A 21,755-nucleotide genomic window follows, 5' to 3' on the forward strand; every position below is an offset into this window, starting at 1 on the left:
ATATCTGCCCACTCCTGCCACTGTATCATCTAGAAATCTCCCTATATAATTAACAAACTTTCCTTTACTTTTAGACTTACTGCTCCTACTTTTCTTCCATCTTTCTGGCTCTCATTGAGACCTTGTTCCTTCTGAATGCTCCTGCTTCCCAGGAGATTCTTTCCAATATTGGTTTCATCTTCTCTTATATCTCTTGATTCTGAGGCTGCCAGAATGCTCCTTGCACCTTACTGTCACTTTCAGACCCTCCCTCTACCACTGTCCCATAGGAGCCCCAACTCCTTTGAGGTTCACGATATCCAAATGTATCATACAAACCATTTTCTGTTGGTTATTATCTATAAATTCCCAATACATCCTTCCTCTACTCTCAATGAGTTAAAAGCCTGGCTCATAATATCCCTCTCCATCCAATCCTATCATCACGCTGGTACTCAACATACATGTTGACATACCATTAAATATCATCATTTCCCCATTTCTCAATCTACTCGAATCCTAGGATTTTTCTCCTTCCTCCCACCCCAGCTACATACATATGAGCCGGTCATGTCTTTAATTTTGCCATCACACACATGTGCTCCATTTCCAAGACTAGGAATTCTGAAATGTCTTCATCTGATCACAGTCCCCAACCATTCCATTTCTCCATATGCCTTACAAATGCCCCAACCAATTGTTTGTTCTTATCCTGACTCCTAATCTCTACCACTTAGGATCTATCCAGTCTTCATCCCTGCTCTGACTATAATCTTCTTTCTCAATGAACCAGATCAACTCTATAATATCCTCCACTCTTGAATTCCTTGCTTTCTAGTCATGGTTTGCCAAAAGCCAAGGCTGGATTATTCCTACTATCAACCAATTCATATATTGCTGAACAGAGCAGAAGTAAGTCTGGCACCCAAGCTGCCTGGATTCACTACAAATTTATGTTTTGTTATCTTATCTTGGCCCTAATGGCAACAAGGCAATAAAAAAAATCAAATTTTGATTCTTCCCTAATATATTCTCTTCTCATTCTCCACCATGTCTGTTCCAAATTTTCTCTCTCTCCTTAAACCTCCAATAGCGCCCTCTTCCCTTCATCACAGGTGAGACCCTCAACTCATCCTTTTACACCCCCAAAAATGTTATTTAGGAATTTCAGTCCCGTCTAATTCTTTGTGACCCCATTTGGGATTTTCTTGATAAAGAATATGATCTACAAAGAACTCTAACTTCTGCCTTCAACTCACAGTTCCTTGATATCATTCCCCACAATTTCCTCCTTTGGTCTCTGATAAAGAAATGGCCTTTCTTTTCACCAAGGCCCTTCTTCTCATCCCATCCCCTCCCATCTTCTTTAGCAGATTGCCTTTTATTATTATCATCCCTTCTGTTTCTTTAATCTTTGTTCACTTATTATCTACTGGTTCCTTCAAGGTTTGAAAAAGTGCTTGACATATGATAACAACCCTATGAAGTAGGTACTACCACCATTCCAGCTAAGTAAACTGAAGCTGAGAAAGGTTAAATGACTTGGCCAGGATCACACAGCCAGTATGACACTAAGGCATGATATGAACTCAGATCTCCCTGACTTCAAGACTGGCATTGGTAATGCCATTTTGACAGATATCTCAAGTTGACCTTTGACCTACCCAAGCCCAAACAAGACCTCCCACCAAACCCTTTCTCAAAATTGAGATATCTGTCTCAGTTCAAATCCTCCTTTTATACTCTCCCATCAACTGAATTTGCACCTGCTAGCCTCTGCCAAGCTCAGCTCATTCCAAGTTCTAAACAGCTAACTGTCAATTATTTTGCTTTTCATATTGCATTGCAAAATGTCATTACACATTCTATCCATTAAAGCAGTCACAAAATAGCTACCCCTCCCCTCAAAAGAGTTTTCTCAAGCCCAATTCAAGCAGGGATTGTTCTCAACTTACTTTGATTTTTGTATTTCTAGTGCTTAGTACCTGGCACATAGTAAAAGATTAATAAATCTACATCGATTGAGATTGATGCCTCAACTCCTTTAAGTAGTCTTCCATGACTACCCCAGGCCAAGTTAATTTCTCCTCCATCTCATTCCTTTCTCTCTGTATTGTCAATTTTCTAACAAGTTGTTTATTTTAACTCATTTCCTTTAGCTTATAGTCCTTTTTTCTTTTTAATGTATCCTGTCTTGGATAAGCCAAAGGAAAGGAGGGCATTCATCCTTGATAAGAGTTTTTACCTTGGGTAAATCTAGAGAGCCAAGAGCTACAGAAGGGTTAGTGGCAGTGAGAGTGAAGGGAGACAGTCTGAGTAGCTCTGGAGTGTGACTTCTTAAAGAAAATAAAACATGAAAGAGGGCTGGGATTTCAGGGCCACCCTCTTTTTCTGCTTTGGGGCTCTTCACACCTTTTGGAGAAAGCAATTCTGGGACAGACTCAAAGAAAGAACATGGAACTTGGGATGTTTAAATCAGAGAAGACTAGAGGTGGGGAATTAATGTGACACCCTATATAAAGTGTGGGTGCTGGATTAAATAATGACTAAGGTACCTTCCAATTATAAATCTTTTTATTCTAAGAGGTCATGAACCATTTGTCCTATATACACCATAGAGTGTTCAATGAAAACACAGGTGCCTAAATCAACAGGTCCTCCCCACCACCACCACTATAGGCAATGATACAAGTGCCCAGGGCAACAGATGTCTTATGCATTAGTAACTAATCCATCACATTCTGTTCAAATTTCCAATTATTTGAAAGGCGATCATATGGAAGAGGGATTACATTTGTTCTACTTGGTCCCAGAGGGTAGAACTAGGAGTAATGGGTGAAAGTTGCAAAAAAAGAGGCAAATTTAGGCTTGACATCAGGAAAAATAAAAATTTGCTCACAATTAGAACCATCTAAAAGGAGAGTGTATGACCTCAGGAGGAGGTAGGATCCCCCTCCTTGAAATTCTTCAATCAGAGGCTATTCTGGTATGTTACAATTGAGATTCCTGGACGAGATCCCTTCAAACACTTAAAGCCTATGATTCTGTGTAGTAGAAAGAACATAAAGCTAGGGATCAGAAGACCTTGGTTCATTACCATGTTCTACCACTAATTTAGTTGTGTGCCCTTGGGCAAATCATTTCCTAGGTTTTGTTATCTAAAAAATGAGCACATTTGACTATGCAGTCTCTAGAATTCTTTCCCAGCAATTTCTGACTCTTTAAGCTCCTAATTCCCTAAACCAACTGAACTGAAGGATTGGAAGGGAACAGAGAGGTCATTGGTCCAGCCAAATGCTCCAGATGATTCTCTTCTCATATCTCTCTGGAGACACACCCCTACCCTGTTAACATTCATTATCCTACAGGCTTATCCCCAAAAGTTATGGTAGCATCATTTGATAAATGTCCTGAAATGGAATCTTTCCTATTCTTCAGATAGTCCATGCTCAGGGACCAAGGGATGAGGGAGCATCACTTAACTTCTTCCCATAGTGGAAGACTTGGGAATCAAACCCATTTCTCCCAGATGCAGGACCCTGAGACCATGGATAAGTAAATGCCACTGGACAGCCTGTCAAGCATAGACCACATGGACTGAATCTATTTCCCCTGAGTGAGGGTCCATGATCTTCCTGTCATGTCTTCCTGTCAAGCAGTGACTTTGCCTAAAGACCCTGTGATAAAGTGTTTCTTTCTTCTCTTCTGGAAGTGGGTACAGTCAGGCTACTAGGAAAGACTGATGATATCTGAAGGCCATGAACCCTGGCATCATTGGGGTAGGATCAGCTTTGAGGCATAAAGAAAGGAGAATTGCAATGAAAACAGGGCTGAAAGAATCACAGACTTCCCTGCTATAGCCCCCAGCTCCCAGGGCTAGAATTCTGACTTACATTGTAGAGGATATCTGTCCAGCCCTCCATCGTGATACACTGGAACACAGTCAGGATTGCAAACAGGATGTTGTCAAAATTGGTAATGCCAAAGTTGGGTCCACGCCAGTATTCTCGGCAGACATAGCCATTCTCACACTGTCGGGCTGGAGCGTCAGTGCCGCAGGGGAAGTCTCCCACCGGATCTGCTTGTGGGTCCACTGTGAAGACAACAAAAATGTAGACCCTGAGCAAAAGCTATGCCAGATACTCGCTCCCTGGTCCTTGGGTACCCACAGTTCCTAGTGACTTACTCATCCAGATCTCAGGCTGGAAGAGAACACAAGGCTAGTAGCTTCTGTGACCCCATGATAAAAGCCTTTGGGACAGGAACCAGCACAATCTTTGGTCTCCCACGGGAGCTATCTAGAGTTAATATCCAGAGACACAGGATCAGATGGCCAGAGTGATAGAGCCTTTGGCAAGCAAGATGTCAGGTGAAGATATGCATACCCTTCCCTTTGTTGAGAATCCAGAGACTCATCCAGAGCCAAGAAAGGCAATGTGTATGGGGCAGGGATCATTCCCCAAGGCAGGCCCCCAAACAGTGTCCTGCTGCTACCCTTTATAGGAATTTAGGACCTTCTACCATGGAAGTTTTTGTCCTTTCCACCAGGGACTCAGCCTATATGCTTTTTGTACTTCATGGGCTCATAGATCTAGAAAGGTCCTCAGAGACTAACTAGTCCAAAACCCTAATTTTTTTAGTTTGTCATTAATACTCTATTTTAAAATTTCTGATCTTAGTTAACAACTGCTCTTTGTTTTTGATTAAAAAATTTTTAATTCACTCTTGTTTTCATTTCCAAATTTTCTCTCTCCTCTCTTCCCTTCCTCATACATTGAATAGGCAAGAAAAATAAAGACCATTACATGCATATGTAATAAAAATATGTGTAGACATGCAAAATAAGTTTCTGCATTAGCCATGATCCAAGATAAAAAAGCAACTAAAGAGAGAGAGAGAGAGAGAGAGAGAGAGAGAGAGAGAGAGAGAGAGAAGAAAATGTTTCAATATACACTCTAGGTCTGTTGGTTCTCTTTCCCCAAATTTTACAAATGAAAAAACTGAGATCCAAGGAGATTAAAATAATTTGCCCAAAGTCACAAAGGTAATATGTGTCAGAACTGGGATTTAAATGTAGGCCCAGAGCCAATATTCTTTCCATTCTAAAGTCCTGCTTCTCCAGCCCAATGCTTTTCCAGACACCTCCTAGCCAAAGGATTCTTCCTTTAGGCCTAAATATCAGAGTCATACCCTTTCTTCTTTCCAGGGCAACTAATTATTACCTTCAGCCCAGAGTTGAGGCTTTTTGCTCTTTGTTGGGACCCTAGATCAAGATATTTTTTTCTGCTTAGGCCACAGGTCCACTTACCTGAGTTTCAGGGAGAAGTACCTCTCCTTATTATCAGTCTGACTTGCTAGTATCCCTTGGATTGGCCCTCAGAGCCTGATTAGACTACCCTCAGTCCTAGGCATACAGAGACCTGTTCATTTTCCCTCAAAGCATACAAGGGCTTCCTAGCCACTGTGTCTTTCAAATCAAAAGATCTGAGTTTAAATCCTGTCTCTGACACTTGCTCGCTGTGTGTCATTACACTTACTGCACTGTGAAGGCCTCCTTGTCTATATTCCTAGAGGGGAACCCAGGAACCTAGAGGGGTTCCCTAGAAGGGAACCCATTCTCCCAGGAAAGGCCTTTAGGGCAGGGGTCAGCACAATCATTGACCTCCTTGAGGGGCTGTTGAGAGTCAGTAATTCAAACAAAGAAAAGGATGGCCAGTGATGGAATCTTCCATCTCTGAAGTAATTTGCAACTCTCAAAATCCAAGGATCAAAGGCTTTTTCTGATGTTAATACCAAAAAGCACATTTTAGAAGTTGTGGGGTCTATAATCCTTGCTATCCAGGAAGCTAAGGCTAGGGAATCACTTGAGTTGGGGAGTTCAGAACTACAGTAGGTGATCAGGGGTCCTCACTAAGTCTGGCACCAATATGGCGAACCACCAGGAAGCTCAAGGAGGCCTGTGTTGGAAACAGCAGATCAAAGCTCTCCCTGTTCCACAGTGAGGTCACTGCACATCCATCCTGGGTGAGACAGGGAGGCCAAGCCTCAGGACACAAACACAGCCAGAGTGTCCAAGGCCAGCCACTAAACCACTGTGTGGTCCTTTACCTCCAGCCAGCTGGGGCAGATCTAGAACTTTAAAAATGTGGGATGGGTCCCAGCCTTTGGCCCCTCACCTGTGTTATTGGGGAAGCAGGCTTTGTGAAACTTGCCCATGTAAAACTCAAGTCCAATTATGGCAAACATGACGATGGCAAAGAAAAGCAGGAGGCCAATCTGTAGCAGGGGCACCATTGCTTTCATGATGGACTTGAGCACAACCTGGAGGCCTGGGAAAAAAGACAAAGGCATCAGCTCCAATAACCCCAACCACCCCGTTCCTCAGGAGTGGAGGACAATGAATGATGAAGTTAGGTGGTGCTAGAGACAGCCAGTTGGACATCGAGTCAGGAAGTCTACAGTTTAAGGCTGGACTCAGACATTTATTATTTATGTGACCTTAAGCAAGTCACCTAACATTTCAGCCTCAGTCTTCTCATTTATAACATGGGGATAATAATAGCACCTACTTCCCCAATTCCTATGAGGATAAAATGACATAATATTTGTAAAATGCTCTGAAAACCTTAGAGTGCTATATAAAAGATAGCTATTGCTTTTAAATTGAGGGAGATAAAGCTCAAATAATTTGCTCAGGGTTATACAACTAGTCAGTGTCTGAGACTGAGGCTTTCTGTGTATCATCATCATCATCATCATCATCACCATCATCATTACCACCATCATCATCACCATTGTCATCATCCCCATCACCCTCACCCTCATCACCACCACCACCATCATCATTTCCTCCTCTAGGATAGAAAGAGGTTTTGGAGCCTAGATGGCTCAGGGGATTGAGAGCCAGGCCTAGAGATGGGATATCCTGGGTTCAAATATGGCCTCATATACATCCTAGCTGTGTGACCTTGGGCAAGTCACTTAACCCCCATTGCTTAGCCCTTATTGCTCTTCTGCCTTGGAACTAATACAGAATATTGATTCTAAGATAGAAGATAAATGTTTAAAAAATAAAAAAGAGGCTTTGGAGAGTAATGATAGAATACAGGATGTGAAATCAGCAAGAGCTGAGTTCACATCCCACAAATCAGCTATGCGAACATGGCTAAGTTCCTCTATTTCCCCTGAACTTCAGTTTCTGTATCTACAATGGGGAATAACTGTGCTACCTAAATCGAAGAGCTGCTATGAGGCTTAAATGAGAATGTATGCAAAGTGCTTTACAAACTTTAAAAGGCTTTATAAAATGCCTCTTGTTGCCATTGTTATTCCTGGGTTACATTTACACACTCAGAAATGAAAGCCTTTCTGTTTCACCAGCTACATCATCTTTGGGGTCTAGTCATCTCAATGTCTGCAAGAGTTGGAAGAAACCTCCAAAATTAACCTGCTTGTCTCTACCTCTGGGCAGCACCTGTGGGGTGGGGGGAAATGAAGGAGGCCCTCTGGCATTGTGGGGAATGGGGGAAGAAGGGAGGGAGAGGAGACCATCTTGAGATAGACTCAGAAGCCACAAAACAACTTTTGCCAAACTCACTTGGAATCCCTGACACCAGCTTCAATGGTCTTAACACTCTTACAGCTCGCAGGGTCCGGAGGTCAAACTCAGTGCCGGCTGTGGCCAGAATCCTGAGTGGAAACCGGAGAGAGAGAGAGAAAAGGAAAGTCAATTTTCAGATGGAGGAAATAAAATGGAATTATCTTCTTCTTTCCTTCCCCTTTCCCCCTAACATTGGGTTCTCTGAAGGCAAGACCTGAGAGTTTGCTGTCTCCTCTGTGTGGATGGATTGATCTGTGAATTCTGTCCCCAAGCTGGGATCCAAGAGTATACAACAGAAATATGGCGGCAGTTCTATCCTCAGGCTTTAGAAACACACCATCCGGGGGGGGGAGACGAGGTCCCCATAGATAAGGGACACAATTTCAGGCTCTTACATTGGAGGAAGATACATGGGGATGGCCTTCACCTCCAGACTACTTTCCAAGCTCCCCCTTCTCCCTCACATAATGGTCAATAATACTTCCCAAACCCCCTTAATTCTAGCACCTTCCCTCTGTTGATTATGCCAAAATTGCCTGCAAGGATGTTATTTGTACATAGCTGTTGAGCCCCCCGCCCCTCTAACTCCTTTAAATTGTGAACGTAAGGACTGGTTTTCTGCTTTTCTATACATCCCCAGCATTTAGCCTGCGATGCCAGGTTACCAAGGTACATAGAAGGCATTCAGTAAATATTTACTTTCTGCCTGACCCATAGCTTTAACATCCCCCAGTCTCTTGCTCAGGGTGTAGGAATGGCCCCGTGGGAAGATCTCGACATCCATAGCTGTCTTGACTCTTCTCCAGGACCTGCTCCCTCTGCCCCAGATATCTATGGGATGGGAGGCTGTAGGAAAAAGCACTGGTCTACTTTTTACCCTGAAAAACTCTGGAGAGGAGTGGAGAGAAGAGCCAAAGACAACATATGCTGTTCTGGTCAGTGCTGTCTACTGACCCAGAACTAATCATTTCCTAGAACTCAATGGATTCTGCACTGTCTGCCTCAGGCTCTCGTGTGACAGAATGAGCCAGGAAGCAGAGACTGATCCAGGGCATATGGGTACAAGGGTCTGAACCAAGCAAGTCTCCCCTACTACATCCATTGTCCTACCTCATTGATCACTGAGCCTTACAATAATAGCAAAGGTACTACGAGCTTTCAGGATGCACAGGAAAAATCCTTCTCTGGTTCTGTGACTTAGAATCATAGGGTCTTTTAAAGAAAATCTTATTTTTATTGCTATATTTTGGAATATATCCTTGCTCTTTCCCCTATCCAGAAAACTATTGCTTGCAACAAAGAATGAAAAAAAGGGATGGGGGATTGGGGGAGGGGGAAGCTGGTCAGCAAAACCCACCAACATATCAAATATGTCTGACAGGATATGCAACATTTCACATCTGGAGACTCCCACGACTGAAAAGAGGGGAGGGAGATTCATTTCCTAGTCTCCTCCCTGGAGCCAGGATTGCTCACAGTGCAGAAACATGGAATCTTTGAATTTGATTGGATTCTCATTTTGTGAAAGCTAGGAATCCACATGGGATGTCAACAGTTACACTATTCACTCAGAATATAATTAACCAAAAAATTAACATTCCACGAGGCTAATAACTGCCCCATTCCCCAAGTTGTTTTGTCTCTTGGGCTCATGTTCCACTGTGGGGAAATGTTGTAGTACCAGTTGGGCACTTTTACCCAAACCCCCAGGAATCTGGCCTCCAAGGGAGAGGACAGAAAATCCTTCTAACTATGGGGGACCTCTACCCTTTAACACCCCTAGAGAAAAAGTGATTTATTTCCATCTTATTCGGCCCTGCTAGAGGATGGATAGCTAGAAGAGGAAGGCTAAAGGGGAAACCACCAATCAGCTCAAGTAGAAAATCTAGCTAAATTCCAAGGAAAATCTGGTTCTGTGTTTCTAAATCTGTGACCCGATTTCTAGCCTCAGAGTGACCAATACAACAAAAGAATACAGTAGGTACTTAATATTTACTCGCTGCCTTACTCATAACGTGATGTCCCCCAGGATCTTGTTCAGGGTGTAGAAATGGCCCCATAGGAAGAGCTCAGCATCAGTGGTATGTCTTTGGACCTTAGTTTCCTCAGGTATATTATTATTGAGCCAAGACTAGGGAGACAATGACAGGGTTTCAGTTACAAAGCTCCAGCCCCTCTCAATAACATGTCCAGTCACTCTACATTTGTCTGCTTCAAAGAGGGAGACATGGCTGGCTTCTAAGTAGTTTCCTAACCTCAGAGGAAGACCACTAAGCAGGCTTGACCTATTCAGGCCTCTAGGGCTGACCCCAGAACCCTGTGGAGGAAGGAGGAGGAGAAGGACCTCTGACTTCTAGACTACAAATTCTCCAAACTGGGGCTGGAACTATGTCTTATTCAAACTTGATTATCTCACCCAGTGGTGCGCACAGTCTGAACCCCTAAGGGGGTGCTGAATTAAATATTTGGTTGATGAATGAAACCTAGCCATGGACCTCGAAGCCAGCCTCACCAACTAACCTGATCCCAGCCACAGACTGACCACTCCTGTAGCTGAGAAGTCAGAGCACCCAAGAATACCCACAGGCTCAGACTCAGCTGCCCCTGGCTAAACCATTATCTCAGCATCTGCTTTTAGAAAAGACTATAGCTCTGGGAAGATGAAGAAGACAGCAGGGCAGAGGCAGAGAACATACAGGGCAAATGAATCAAAAAGAGCCTGACCCTTTCACTGACTCAGTGCCACTTTTCTCCTCTGGGCCTCAGTCTCCCCCTTTTGCAAAATAAGGGGATTTGATTAGATTGTCTTAGAGGTCTCCTCCAACTCTGGTGTTCAATAAAAAATGGTGGCGTAGAACTAGGCATGGTGGTATAATCTCTGCTATTGGAGAGACTGAGGCTGGAAGAGCTCTTAAGTTTGGCAGTTCTGAGCTACAGTAGGTTAAACTGATAAATCCCACAGCAAAATGGGAGTAAGGGGCAACCCTGAGGCTGCCTAAGGAGGGGCAACTCAGCCCAGGTCAGAAATGGAACAGGTCAAAGCTCCCATGCCAATCATTAGTGGGATTAGACCAATGAGTGCACACTGTACTTCAAACTTGAGTGAGATAGGCAATTTTTAAAAAAATGGTAGTGGAACCAGCCAGTGGGACCACATACATTGAAAGGGGATCAGCTCATTTCCTGCCTTCTCAAGGCCCCCAGGTGGCTTATTCAGGCTTTGGAGTTGTAGCCTGGGTCCATCTGGCCTGCAGCCTATACGCAAAACTGAAATTGGGGCTCCCTAGGGGCAGAGGCCTGAACCGTGGGCAGTCGTGCTTTCCTGAAAATGGATCTGTGGCTTTAATAACTCTCTGTGGGCAGCTCAGTTCCATGTGCAGATTAAACCAAAAGCAAGCTTCCCTGAAGGTTTGCCCAGCTGGAAGGGGCTGCTGTTCTCCCTGGTGCCGTCTGTCCCACTGCTCCCAGCCAAGTCTATCATTCCTAGACCCCATGAAGGTCACAGTCCCACCACTAACTTGCCTTCCGAGTGGGTCCCCACCATCCCTCTGCCCAGTATGACTAAGGAAGGCTACTTAGAGATTAAAAGAAAAAAAAAAACGCTGTAGATAATAACTGAGGAGAGACTAATGATGTAAGAACTACATCCAGCCTTCCTCTTCTTCAACCTCCCAGTCCTTGTCTAGTTTGACTCATCATCGTCTATAGCCTAAACACTATCAGAATCTCCTCATTCGTCTCTCTGATTTTCCAGTCTCTCCCCTCTTCTACTCATCCCTCACATAGCTGTAACAGGTCTAGCCATGTCACTCTCTTGCTCAAAGTCCCTTTATTGCTTCTAGGTTTGCTAGAATAAAATACAAGCTGCTTAGCCTAGCATTCTGGGCCCTCCTTGCATTCTACCTTGTAGCTTCAGCCTCTCTCATGAGCTCTAATCTCTTATTGTTCAGTTGCTTCAGTCATGTCCAACTCCTCGTGACCCTATTTGGGGTTTCCTTGGCAGGGATACTACAGTGGTTTGCCATTTCCTTCTCCAGCTCATTTGACAGATGAAGAAACTGAGGCAAAGCTTAAGCAACTTAGGCAGAGTCACAGCTAGGAAGCATATGAGGCTAGATTTGAACTCAAGAAAATGAGTCTTCCTGACTCAAAGTCTGGCTTTCTATCCATAATACCACCTAACTGCATCTAATCTCTCATTACCAACTGCCTATTGGTCATTTTGGCCTGGATAGCTGTCCTATAAGCACAATACCTGGGACATAGCGAGTCATAATTTAACAAATACAAAATGTCTAAAACGGAACACTCTCTTTTCCCTAAACCTCACATCTCTTTTGAACTTCCCTATTTCTGTCAAGGAGACCACTCTCCTTCTAGTCACCTAGGTTCACGAACTGCAGGTCAGCCTTGCCTTTACTGTCCTTCACCCTCTTATCCAATCAGTTGCCAAATCTTGTCATTACTGCCTCCACAATATCACTCACCTCAGTCCCTTCCTTCTCACTCACATAGTCAATACTCAAGTTCACGTCCATTTTTCCAAGACTGTTATAGTAGCTTCCTAATTGATCTCAGGTTTCTCCTCTCCCCACTAGCACACCCTACTCAATAAACTCCAGTAGATCATATTACTTCAAAGCTCAAATATAAATTCTATTCTTTGGCTTAAACCCTTCTCAACGTGGCCCCAACCTTCCCATCCAGTTTTATCGAACATTATTCACCTTTATCCACACTGGAGTCCCACCAAAATAGTTTTGCTGTTCTTTCCATGTGACACTCCCTCTCTTGTTTCCTTTGCCTTGCACAAGCTGTCCCCTATTCCTTGAATGCCTTCCTTCCTTACCCTGCCTCTTAGGTTTTTGTCCATTTTTTTTTTGTTTTCTCTAAGACTTCTTCATTTATTTCAGGATTGAGTTCAATAGTTACCTTCTCCAGGAGTTCTTATCATTGGCTCTAGGAACTTGGCTTCCCACACACACATTTTGACCACTGTATTTCAACCCAGTTAGTTCCCTCTGTGATCCTATGTATTTTATTTTATGCATTTAAAACCATTACTCTAAGAAAAGATCCATAAGTCTCACGGGTCTCAACCATCCAACAAAGTACACCATTCATCAAAGCTCGGGTGTCTTGAGCCTATGTAGTCAATGGGCTTAGATACTGTGCTTCAGTATTGAATGTAGAGAGTACTTTATGTACATAGGGATACTGAGTTTTCTCATAAACAAAAGCTTGCTCGCACCTACAGAATATGAAGAATCATAGAATTTGAGAGTCAGAGGAACCTCAAGAGCTATCTAGTTTAAGCCAAATGCAAGAGGAATCCCCACTATAATATACCCAATAAATGGGTATTCAGACTGGGCCTGAAGACCTCCAAGGAAGTGGAACTATCTCCTAAAGCAGCTAGTTCTACATTTTCTACTTTTGGAAAGCTCTAATTGCCACAAAACATTTTCTGAATTATAGTCTAAATTTGCCTCTTTCTAACTTCCACTCAATGCTCCTGGTCCTGCCTTCTAGGGCCATAGAGAACCAAGTCTAAACCCTCTTGAACATTATAAGCCCATTTTAATTAGATGTAGCTATCTTCACCTCCCCCTGTCCCAGAAGTTTCCCTTCTTCAGGCTAGACATGCCCAATTCCATCATCAGAAGCAATATCATCATATGACATGGCCTCAAGACCCTTGACCATCCTCTCTGGTTGCTCTCCTCTGGACACTCACCAACTTATCGATGTCCTTCTTAAACCATAGCATACAGAACTGAACACAATATTCCAGATTAGATTGATAAAGTCACAGGACAGTGAGACTCTCTCTACCTTTTCCCAGAAGCTTTGCCCCCTCTTATATATCCTGTTTACATGAGCTCTGGTGGTTGCCACAGTACCTTGTTCACTGAAGTTTTTTCCAGAACCATTACTCTCTAGCCATGCCTTCCTCATTTTGTACTTGGGAAGCCAGTATTTGTGCCCAAGGGTAAGACTTTACCTTCATCCCTACTCAGTTTCATTTCACCACACTAGAGATCTACCCAGTGTTCTCATTTGCCAAGATCTTTTTGGATCCTCACTGTGTCATATAGGGAGATGTTGTTCAGTGGTTTCAGTCATGTCTGACTCTTTCTGACCCCATTTAGGGTTTTCTTGGCAAAGATATGGAATGGCTTGCCATTTCCTTTTCCATCTCATTTGACATATAAGGAAATCAAGGCACATAGGGTTAAATGACTTGCCCAAGGTCACTTACTAAGAAGTATCTGAGAACAGATTTGAACTCAGGAAGATGATGTGGTACTGCTGACAGAGTGCCATACTTCTATATACCCAGAGAGACATGTTTATTCTCACAGGATAACAATGAGTACTTTTCACATATTTCATTTGACCTTCACAATAACCCTGTGGGTCCAGTCTGGGTATTATTTCTTTATTTTATATATAAGGAAGTTGAGGCTGCACAGATCAACAACTTGTAGAAAGTCACACAGGTAAAAAATATATAAGGCAAAATTCAAATTTAGGTCATCCACATTATCCAAAGTTTGAGTCTCCTTTTCTGGATATTCAGCCATGTCACTCTCACCAAAGCATGGGATGCCCCACAAGGGTTTGTCTTGCATGCTTTTCTTTTCTCCCTATCTACTTTCTTACTTGGTTATATATTACACAAAATATGTGTGTGTACATATGTGTGTATATATATATATATATGTCCATGATTTCCAATATCATCTCTATGCAGATGATTTCCAGAATAGCCCTAACCTTTCTCTGGAGGGCACAATGGATAGAGTGCTGGACTTGGAGTCAGGAAAACTCATCTTGCTGAGCTCAAATTCCACTTCAGACACTTCCTGGCTGTGTGAACCTGAGCAAGTCACTTTACCCTATTTGTCTCCATTTCCTCATCTGTCAAATGAGCTAAAGAAGGAAATGGCAAATTGCTCCAGGATCTTGGCCAAGAAAACACCAAATGGGATCATGAAGAATCAGACATGACTGAAACCACTAAACAATAGCACACCTCTCTGGAGCTCCAGTCTCATATTACCAACTGCCTTTAAGACATCTCAAACTGGATATCCCATAAACATCTCAAATTCAATATGATAAAACAGAATCCATTATCTTCTCTCCCCACAACTCTCCTCTCTTCTAGCCATCTCTTTTATTGGCCAGCACCACCATCTTCCCAATTACCCAGGATCACCCCACATAGCCCATTTGTTGCCAAGTCTTGCTGCCTCTAACTTCACAGTATCTCTCCAATGCAATCACTTCTCTCCTCTGTCACAGCTACCACTCTGGGGCAGACCCTCATCATCTTAGAACCTGGACTAGCTAAAAACTCCTGGTTGGTCTCATTTCATGTCAATCCCTCCTCTAATCCACTCTCCACTCAAAAGTCATTTTCTTAAAGCATAGATCAGACAATATCTCTCCCCTACTCAACCAACTCCAGTGGTTCCTTATTACCCTGGGGACCAAATATAAACTCCTTTGTTTGGCATTTAAAGCCCTTCACTAACTGGCTCTGTCCTACTTTTCCTACAGTCATCATACCCTTTAGTTTCCTCCATGTATCCTAAAATCCAGTTAAACTGGCCTTTTTGCTGTCTGTCTCCTGACAGTGGCTGTCCCCCAGGTCTGAAATACTCTCTCTCCTCCTCCCCACTTGGTTTCCTCTTGCTCTTCCTTCAAGATTCAGCTCAAAACCCATCTCCTATAGCAAAGTCTTTCCTGACTTGCCTCCTCACCTCACCACACCCAGTGCCTTCCCTCTGAGAATACCTTCTACTTACACTGTAGATAGATAGATGATAGATGATAGATAGATAGATAGACAGATAGATAGATAGATAGATAGATAGATAGATGATAGTTAGATAGATAGATAGATTAGCTAGGAAGGTAGATAGCTACATAGATAGATGATAGATAGATCGATAGATAGATAGATAGACAGACAGACAGATAGATAGATAGATAGATAGATAGATAGATAGATTAGATAGGAAGGTAGATAGCTACATTGATAGATGATAGATAGATAGATAGATAGATAGATAGATAGATAGATAGATAGATAGATAGATAAGATAGGAAGGTAGATAGCTACATAGATAGATGACAGATAGATGATAGATAGATAGACAAGTAGACAGACAGGCAGGAAGGCAGACAGACAGATGGTCGGATAGATAGATAGATAGATAGATAGATAGATAGATAGATAGATAGATATTGAACCCTTGCCTTCCATTTTAGAATCAATACTCTACATGGTTCAAAGGCTGAAGAGTGGTAAGGTATGGACAATGGGAGTTAACTGATTGCCCAAAGTCACACAGATAGGAAGTATTTCAGTTCAAATTTGAACCCAGGACTTCCTGTTCCTAGGCCTGGCTCTCTATCCATTGAGCCACCTAACTGCCCCCCACTGTATATTTTGCAATTTGAAAATTGTCTCCTCCATTCAATTGGGAGCTCCTTAAGGGCGGGGACCATATTTTAACCTTTGTTTACATCTTCAGTGCTTAACACAAGTACCTGGCAGACATTAGGGGCTTAATTAATGCTTGTGGACTAAGTGACTAACTGACTTTATCCACTATACCAGGTTTACTCACATGCAGGATGCCTAACTTACTCCCATACTACCATCTTTCCACAGAGAGGACTATTTTGACTCACACACAATACCATGTTGATACCCAAAGAATATTGTATTTAACCAATGAACCAACAAGCACTTATTAACGGTCCACAGTATTTGATTGGGAATACAAAAAAAAAAAAAAAACAGTCTCTCACTTGAAAAAGCTTACAGTCTATTGTGGGAGACAAGATATACATAAACTAAGCATATTCAAAATAAATATAAGAGCGTGGGGGAAGGGACAGGGAAGGCCTTAGCCAATGGAAAAGGGATTCAGGAGTTCTAGAAAAGGCTTCCTGTAGAAGGCATTACTTGTTTAGAGTTTTTAGAGAAATGAGGGATTTCTCCAAGGCGCCAACCAGGTGAAGGAAGTGGGAATATGTTCCAGGCATGAGGGATAGGCAGCACTCAAATGCCACTGTTTTCAGGTGCCCATAGTATTTCCTAAAACAGATTCTACACTTACGTGCAGGTAGAACAGCTTCCTGAAAGATAGTGTTTACACAATCTGTGTTTATACACACAGTAGCAACCTACGGGACATAAGCTGTGCTTTATTTATCTTTGTTTTACACACACACACACACACACACACACACACACTCACACTACTTAGGACAGAGCCCCAAATAGCAGATATTCAAAATGTACCAAATGAGCACCCAACAAGATTACAGTTTTGAATGAACGGAGCCCCCAAACATGGCTACTCACACCAAAAGCTTACACACAGTCCCACACAGACACACAAGTAATGTGCTTGTACCCATGTTCACATGCACAAAGTACCTCGACGAGAGAGCTGTGATCTCTCGGTGTGGATTTGTGATAGACATTAGCTATCCTTTCCCCCGAAATGTCATTTTCATAATCTATGGGAAGTGTGAAACACAGATGTGTTCTGACACTCTAACACGTCCATGCCCAAAGTTGGAAATGCGGGATGAATAACGGGGCATTATTCTATATCCCAGGGTGCAAAGTGAATTTATAAAATTCCTTATACAAGGGAGTTGCAAAGCTGGGAATGAATTCTCAAAAGAGGAATTAGGCGAACCTCTGGATGAGATCCATGAGAGGTCGAGTGGAGCTGGGGACATTAAAGAATACCTTCGCTTCTTACAACACTCTCCTGCCCCACGAGGCGCCACCCCAGGAATCCAGAAAGGGGGCATCCTATGCTTACATATCTGAGCTCCAGTGGTCCCAGACGGGCAGTCCTGAATCTCAGTAGAAATCGAGACTCAAGCCCAGATTTTCTCCTGTTCCCATTTCCTCCTCTGACCAAGTCTTCCCCTCTCCATCCGCTGGAGATGGTTACTTTAGAGCCAAAGTCTGGAGACTGGGAAGTGAAGGTCACATTGTCCACTCTGGGATCTGTGGGGACGGAGTATAAGAACTGCCCCAGACCAGATGGCACAGAGTGGTGAAGGATGCAACAAGATGAGCTCAAACAAGACCCAAGCAGACAGGATGTCACAAGATGGAAAGGGATGGGGAAAGATGACTTCCCTCAACCAGACAGAACAGGATGGGGCTAGAAGAGACCAGATCAGACTCGACCAGATGTGACCAGATGGGACTGGGAGCGCACTGGCTTGGACCAGGCCATGCCGGATGGAACTAGATAGTACCAGATGAGAGCAGGCAGCACCGAACAGTGAGAACCCTGCTGGCCTGGCTTGGGAGGGAGGAGGGATTCCCGCACTCTCAGGCAGACAATTCCCGGCATCAGGAGAAAAGCCCAGGAGACAGCTTACAGCCACTCCTCAGGGCTCTCCAGCAGCTGGGATGAGGAAAGAAGGAGCAGCTGCACCTTCCCTGGATAAGAAAAGAGGTTTTTATGAGAAGTACCCACCATGGCACCGCATTCTCCTGAGCAGAGGCTGTGCCCTGCTTCTAGGCAGAAAAAATCCCCTTCCCTGTGACTCCCACCCGGTCTGAATCTCTGGCTCTCTGTGGCTCTCACACATCCAGCCCTCTCCGGACTGACTGGCAGGACTATGGTTCGTGTCTCTGCTTTTATTTCCTCAGCTCCACAACAGGGAGAGACCATGTCTAACAGGCGGCCCAAGCCAGAGCCCCCATTTCACAGACTGGGCAGACACCGCTGCTGCTGGTGCCCTGCAGAGTGCTGTGGGGGGAGGGAGCAGAAGCCGGAGCTGATCCAGCACCGCCAGGAGCCCTCAGAACTCGATTCTCCTCAGTCTCTGGCCTCTTGCTCAGTTCAGGAGGTTGCCATGGGAACAGCAGGGAGGCTGGGGGAAGGGCAGGAGCTGTTCTCATTGACCAATGGTCAAAGCCTTGCTATCCCTCTGGTGTCATTGTCTGCCTCTATCTCCCCCATCTCACATTCCCTGTTATTTGTCTCTTTCTCTCTATCTGTATGCACATCCACATCTGACTCCATGTATCCGTCTCCATCTCTGTCTCTGTCTCTTCCTGTCCTCTTCAAAAGAATGCAGAGGCAGTCAATTGTCCTCTGGAGTGGCCCAGGAAACTGCCAAGAATAGAGCTTTCACCTTTTGCTTACCTTCCCCTCAATCCTCACTCCTGGGGGGCGGGTCAGCTCCTAGACCTCTCCCCACGCTGCTCCGCAGACACCTGCCCCCATCGCTAACTGTCCACCGTGACTGAGGGACGGTAACAGGGGCCCCATTCCAAAGGCAAGAGAACAAGTCCTGGAGCTTCCTGGTCTGAGGCCAGGACTAATCCTAGGACTAAGGGTCACACCAGGGCAGGCAGTATGGGGCAGACACTGCTAAGGGCGCCCTAACCACTGAGCAACTAGTCCTTGGCACTGGCTGGGCAGGCCCCAGTAGCCAGGAAGCTGCAGGAGTTCCCACCACGTGATTCCCACCCCCATCCCCAGCTCCCACTCACCCTAGTTGGGTGCCAGAGCGATATCCTAGGAGATCCCACCTAATTTTATCATGAACATGTGCAGCCTCAACCCCCAGCTCCACACCAAACTGGGGGCCACCCACCATACTGGCAAAGACCCAAACCCAGCTCCCCAGGCAGAGACTGCAAGGAGCCAAAGTGGGTATCACAGACATCTAAGAATGGTCTGTAAGAGGTCATCAAGAGAAATACAAAGCCATCTTTGACACCCATGAACAACAATGACCATGACTTCTAAATTGACCCTCAGTGCTTAGAGGCTACTAGGTGGTACAGAGATTAGAGTGCTGGGCCTTGAGTCAGAAAGATGTGAGATCAAATCCAGCTTCAGATACTTACTAGCTATGTGGGCAAGTCATTTAACCTATATCTACCTCGTTTTCTTCAACTGTAAAACAAAAACAATAATAGCGAATAGGTGTTGTAGGATCAAATGAGAATATTTGTTAAGCACTTAATATAGTGCTTGGCATATAGTAGGTGCTAATAAATGCTTATTTCCTTCCTTCTCTCTTTCCCTCCCTTCCTTCCTTCCTTTGTTCCTTCTTTCCTTCCACTCTCCCTTCCTTTGTTCCTTCCTTCCTTCCTTCCTTCCTTCCACCATTAGGCTAAAAAGAACCCAAGGCAGTGACCCAAGTATGTGGCTGCTTCCCAAGGCTCACCCCAAACCACAATTTAGAATTGTCTTTATTCATTATATTCTTGTTCTTTTCCCTGACATTTCAATTTAATCCAGCTCAGTAAACATTTATTAGACCCTACTATCTGCCAGGTACTATACTAGGCATTGGGGCACTATTCTAAATACTAGAGATAGTAACAAAAAAGAAAGAAACAGCTTCTGCCCTTGAGGAACCTACATTCCACTGGGAAGGGGTGAATGCAAAATAATCTATGCATAAGTAAAAACATATGAAAAATAAATACAAAATGATGGGCAAATCACAAAAGGTTTCTTGGAGGAGGTAGCTCTTGAATCCTGAAGAATTCCAAGAGGTGGAGGGAAAGAGAGAGTATTCCAGGCATGAGATGGGGGTAGGGAGGCTACCTAGACACAGACACCATGCAAATGATGCTCTAGTCTTTTGTATCTTACTGGTCTCTCTTCCAAGCTTCAGACCCAAAATTCCAACAGCCCAAAATAAAATCTCTTAGACGTCCCACTGACACTGCAATCTCAATGGATCCAAAATTAAACTTATGATCTCTTCCTGAAGTCTGCCTATCCTTCCAACATCCTAGTTTCTTTTGATGCCATTATCCCTACCCCAGTCACTCAGGCTTGCAACCCTTGATTCTAGCCTGTCCCTTCAGGTACCAAATCTTGTCAATTCTACATCCAAAATACCTTATTCAACCACCAGCCTAGTTCAGGTCATGGACTATAGAGCTGGACTATAGAGCTACTTATTGTCAGAACTATGTTTCAAGAATATCAATTTGGTAGCTAGAGGATGTAGTGGAGAGGATGGCTGTCAAGAATGGATTGGAGAAAACGGAAGCCAAGGATGGATGGGAGAGGGGAGAAAGTGAAGGCTGGGAGACCAAAGAGGAGGTTATAGTGAGAGTTCAAGTGAAAAGTTATAGGGGCCTTCAGCTAGGGTGTTGGCAGGACATATTTGAAAAGGAACAGCTATAAGAATTGGAAATTGAATGGATATAGTAGGTGAGGGAGAGTCAAAGATGATTGCAAGATTGCTAACTTGGGTAATTGGAAGGATGGTAGGTAGTACCCTCAATTCAAGTGAATTTAATTTAATAAGTGGCTCATTATGTGCTAGGCAATGTACTAGGTTCTAGAGATACAAAGTCAAAATAAAAACAGTACCTACTCTCAAGGGCTTCACATTCTATTACACCTTGACAGAAATAGGGAGGTTAAGAAGAGGTGTAGGCTTTGGAGAAGTGACTGAGACTAGATTAGAAAGTGAAGCACAAAAAAAAAGAGTGGGATAAATGAAGATCACCTAATCTTCCTTGCATGCATTCCTCTGCTCAAAACCCTTCAGGGATTCCCTTTCCCTACAGCGTAAAGTGTAAACTCTTTGGTCTGGCATTCAAAGCCCTCCACAATCTGACACCATTCTATTTTTCCATCTTTATTGGAATAATAGGGTTATATATTTAGAGTCATCTAGTCCAACCTCTTCATTTCACAGAAAAGGAAACTAAGTCTTACAGAAGGGAAGTGACTTGTCCAAGACCATATTAGTCATTTCCACACACTCTATGCTCCAACCAAGTATGCTACTTGGTATCTCTATATATGCCCTGAACTTTCCTACCTCTATTCCTTTACTCACATTTCCTACACCTAGAGCGCCTCCACTCCTTTAGTTTTCCCATCTCTGCCTTTTGAAATCTCATTAATCCTTCAAGATCCAGTTTAACTTACATCTCTTCCTCAATGCCTCTCCATCCACCTCTCTTACATTCTTATCTTATGTTGTTTCTTACTGTAGTAATATTATTTGTATATGTGCTATGTTCTCCCAAAGGGCTATAATTAGGACTTATCGAAATGCGAACAGAGCTCATTCTAGGCACTTAATTCAGGTTTGTTGAGTAGAACTAACAAGCCTCTGTGTAAATGTCTCG

The 21,755-nt window shown here is 43.6% G+C and overlaps 1 protein-coding gene across 1 annotated transcript in view; it reads right to left on the bottom strand.

Annotated features, from left to right (window-relative positions):
• CACNA1B (calcium voltage-gated channel subunit alpha1 B) overlaps positions 1 to 21,755 on the bottom strand; it is a 275,653-nt gene that overhangs the window by 196,158 nt on the left and 57,740 nt on the right. The window contains 3 exon segments of the mRNA XM_044659657.1: positions 3,873 to 4,060; positions 6,156 to 6,308; positions 7,577 to 7,668. Coding sequence (XP_044515592.1) covers positions 3,873 to 4,060; positions 6,156 to 6,308; positions 7,577 to 7,668 — 433 coding nt within the window.

This window comes from Gracilinanus agilis, chromosome 2 (assembly GCF_016433145.1).
Source record: "Gracilinanus agilis isolate LMUSP501 chromosome 2, AgileGrace, whole genome shotgun sequence".
In the NCBI taxonomy this organism is placed as follows: Eukaryota; Metazoa; Chordata; class Mammalia; order Didelphimorphia; family Didelphidae; genus Gracilinanus; species Gracilinanus agilis.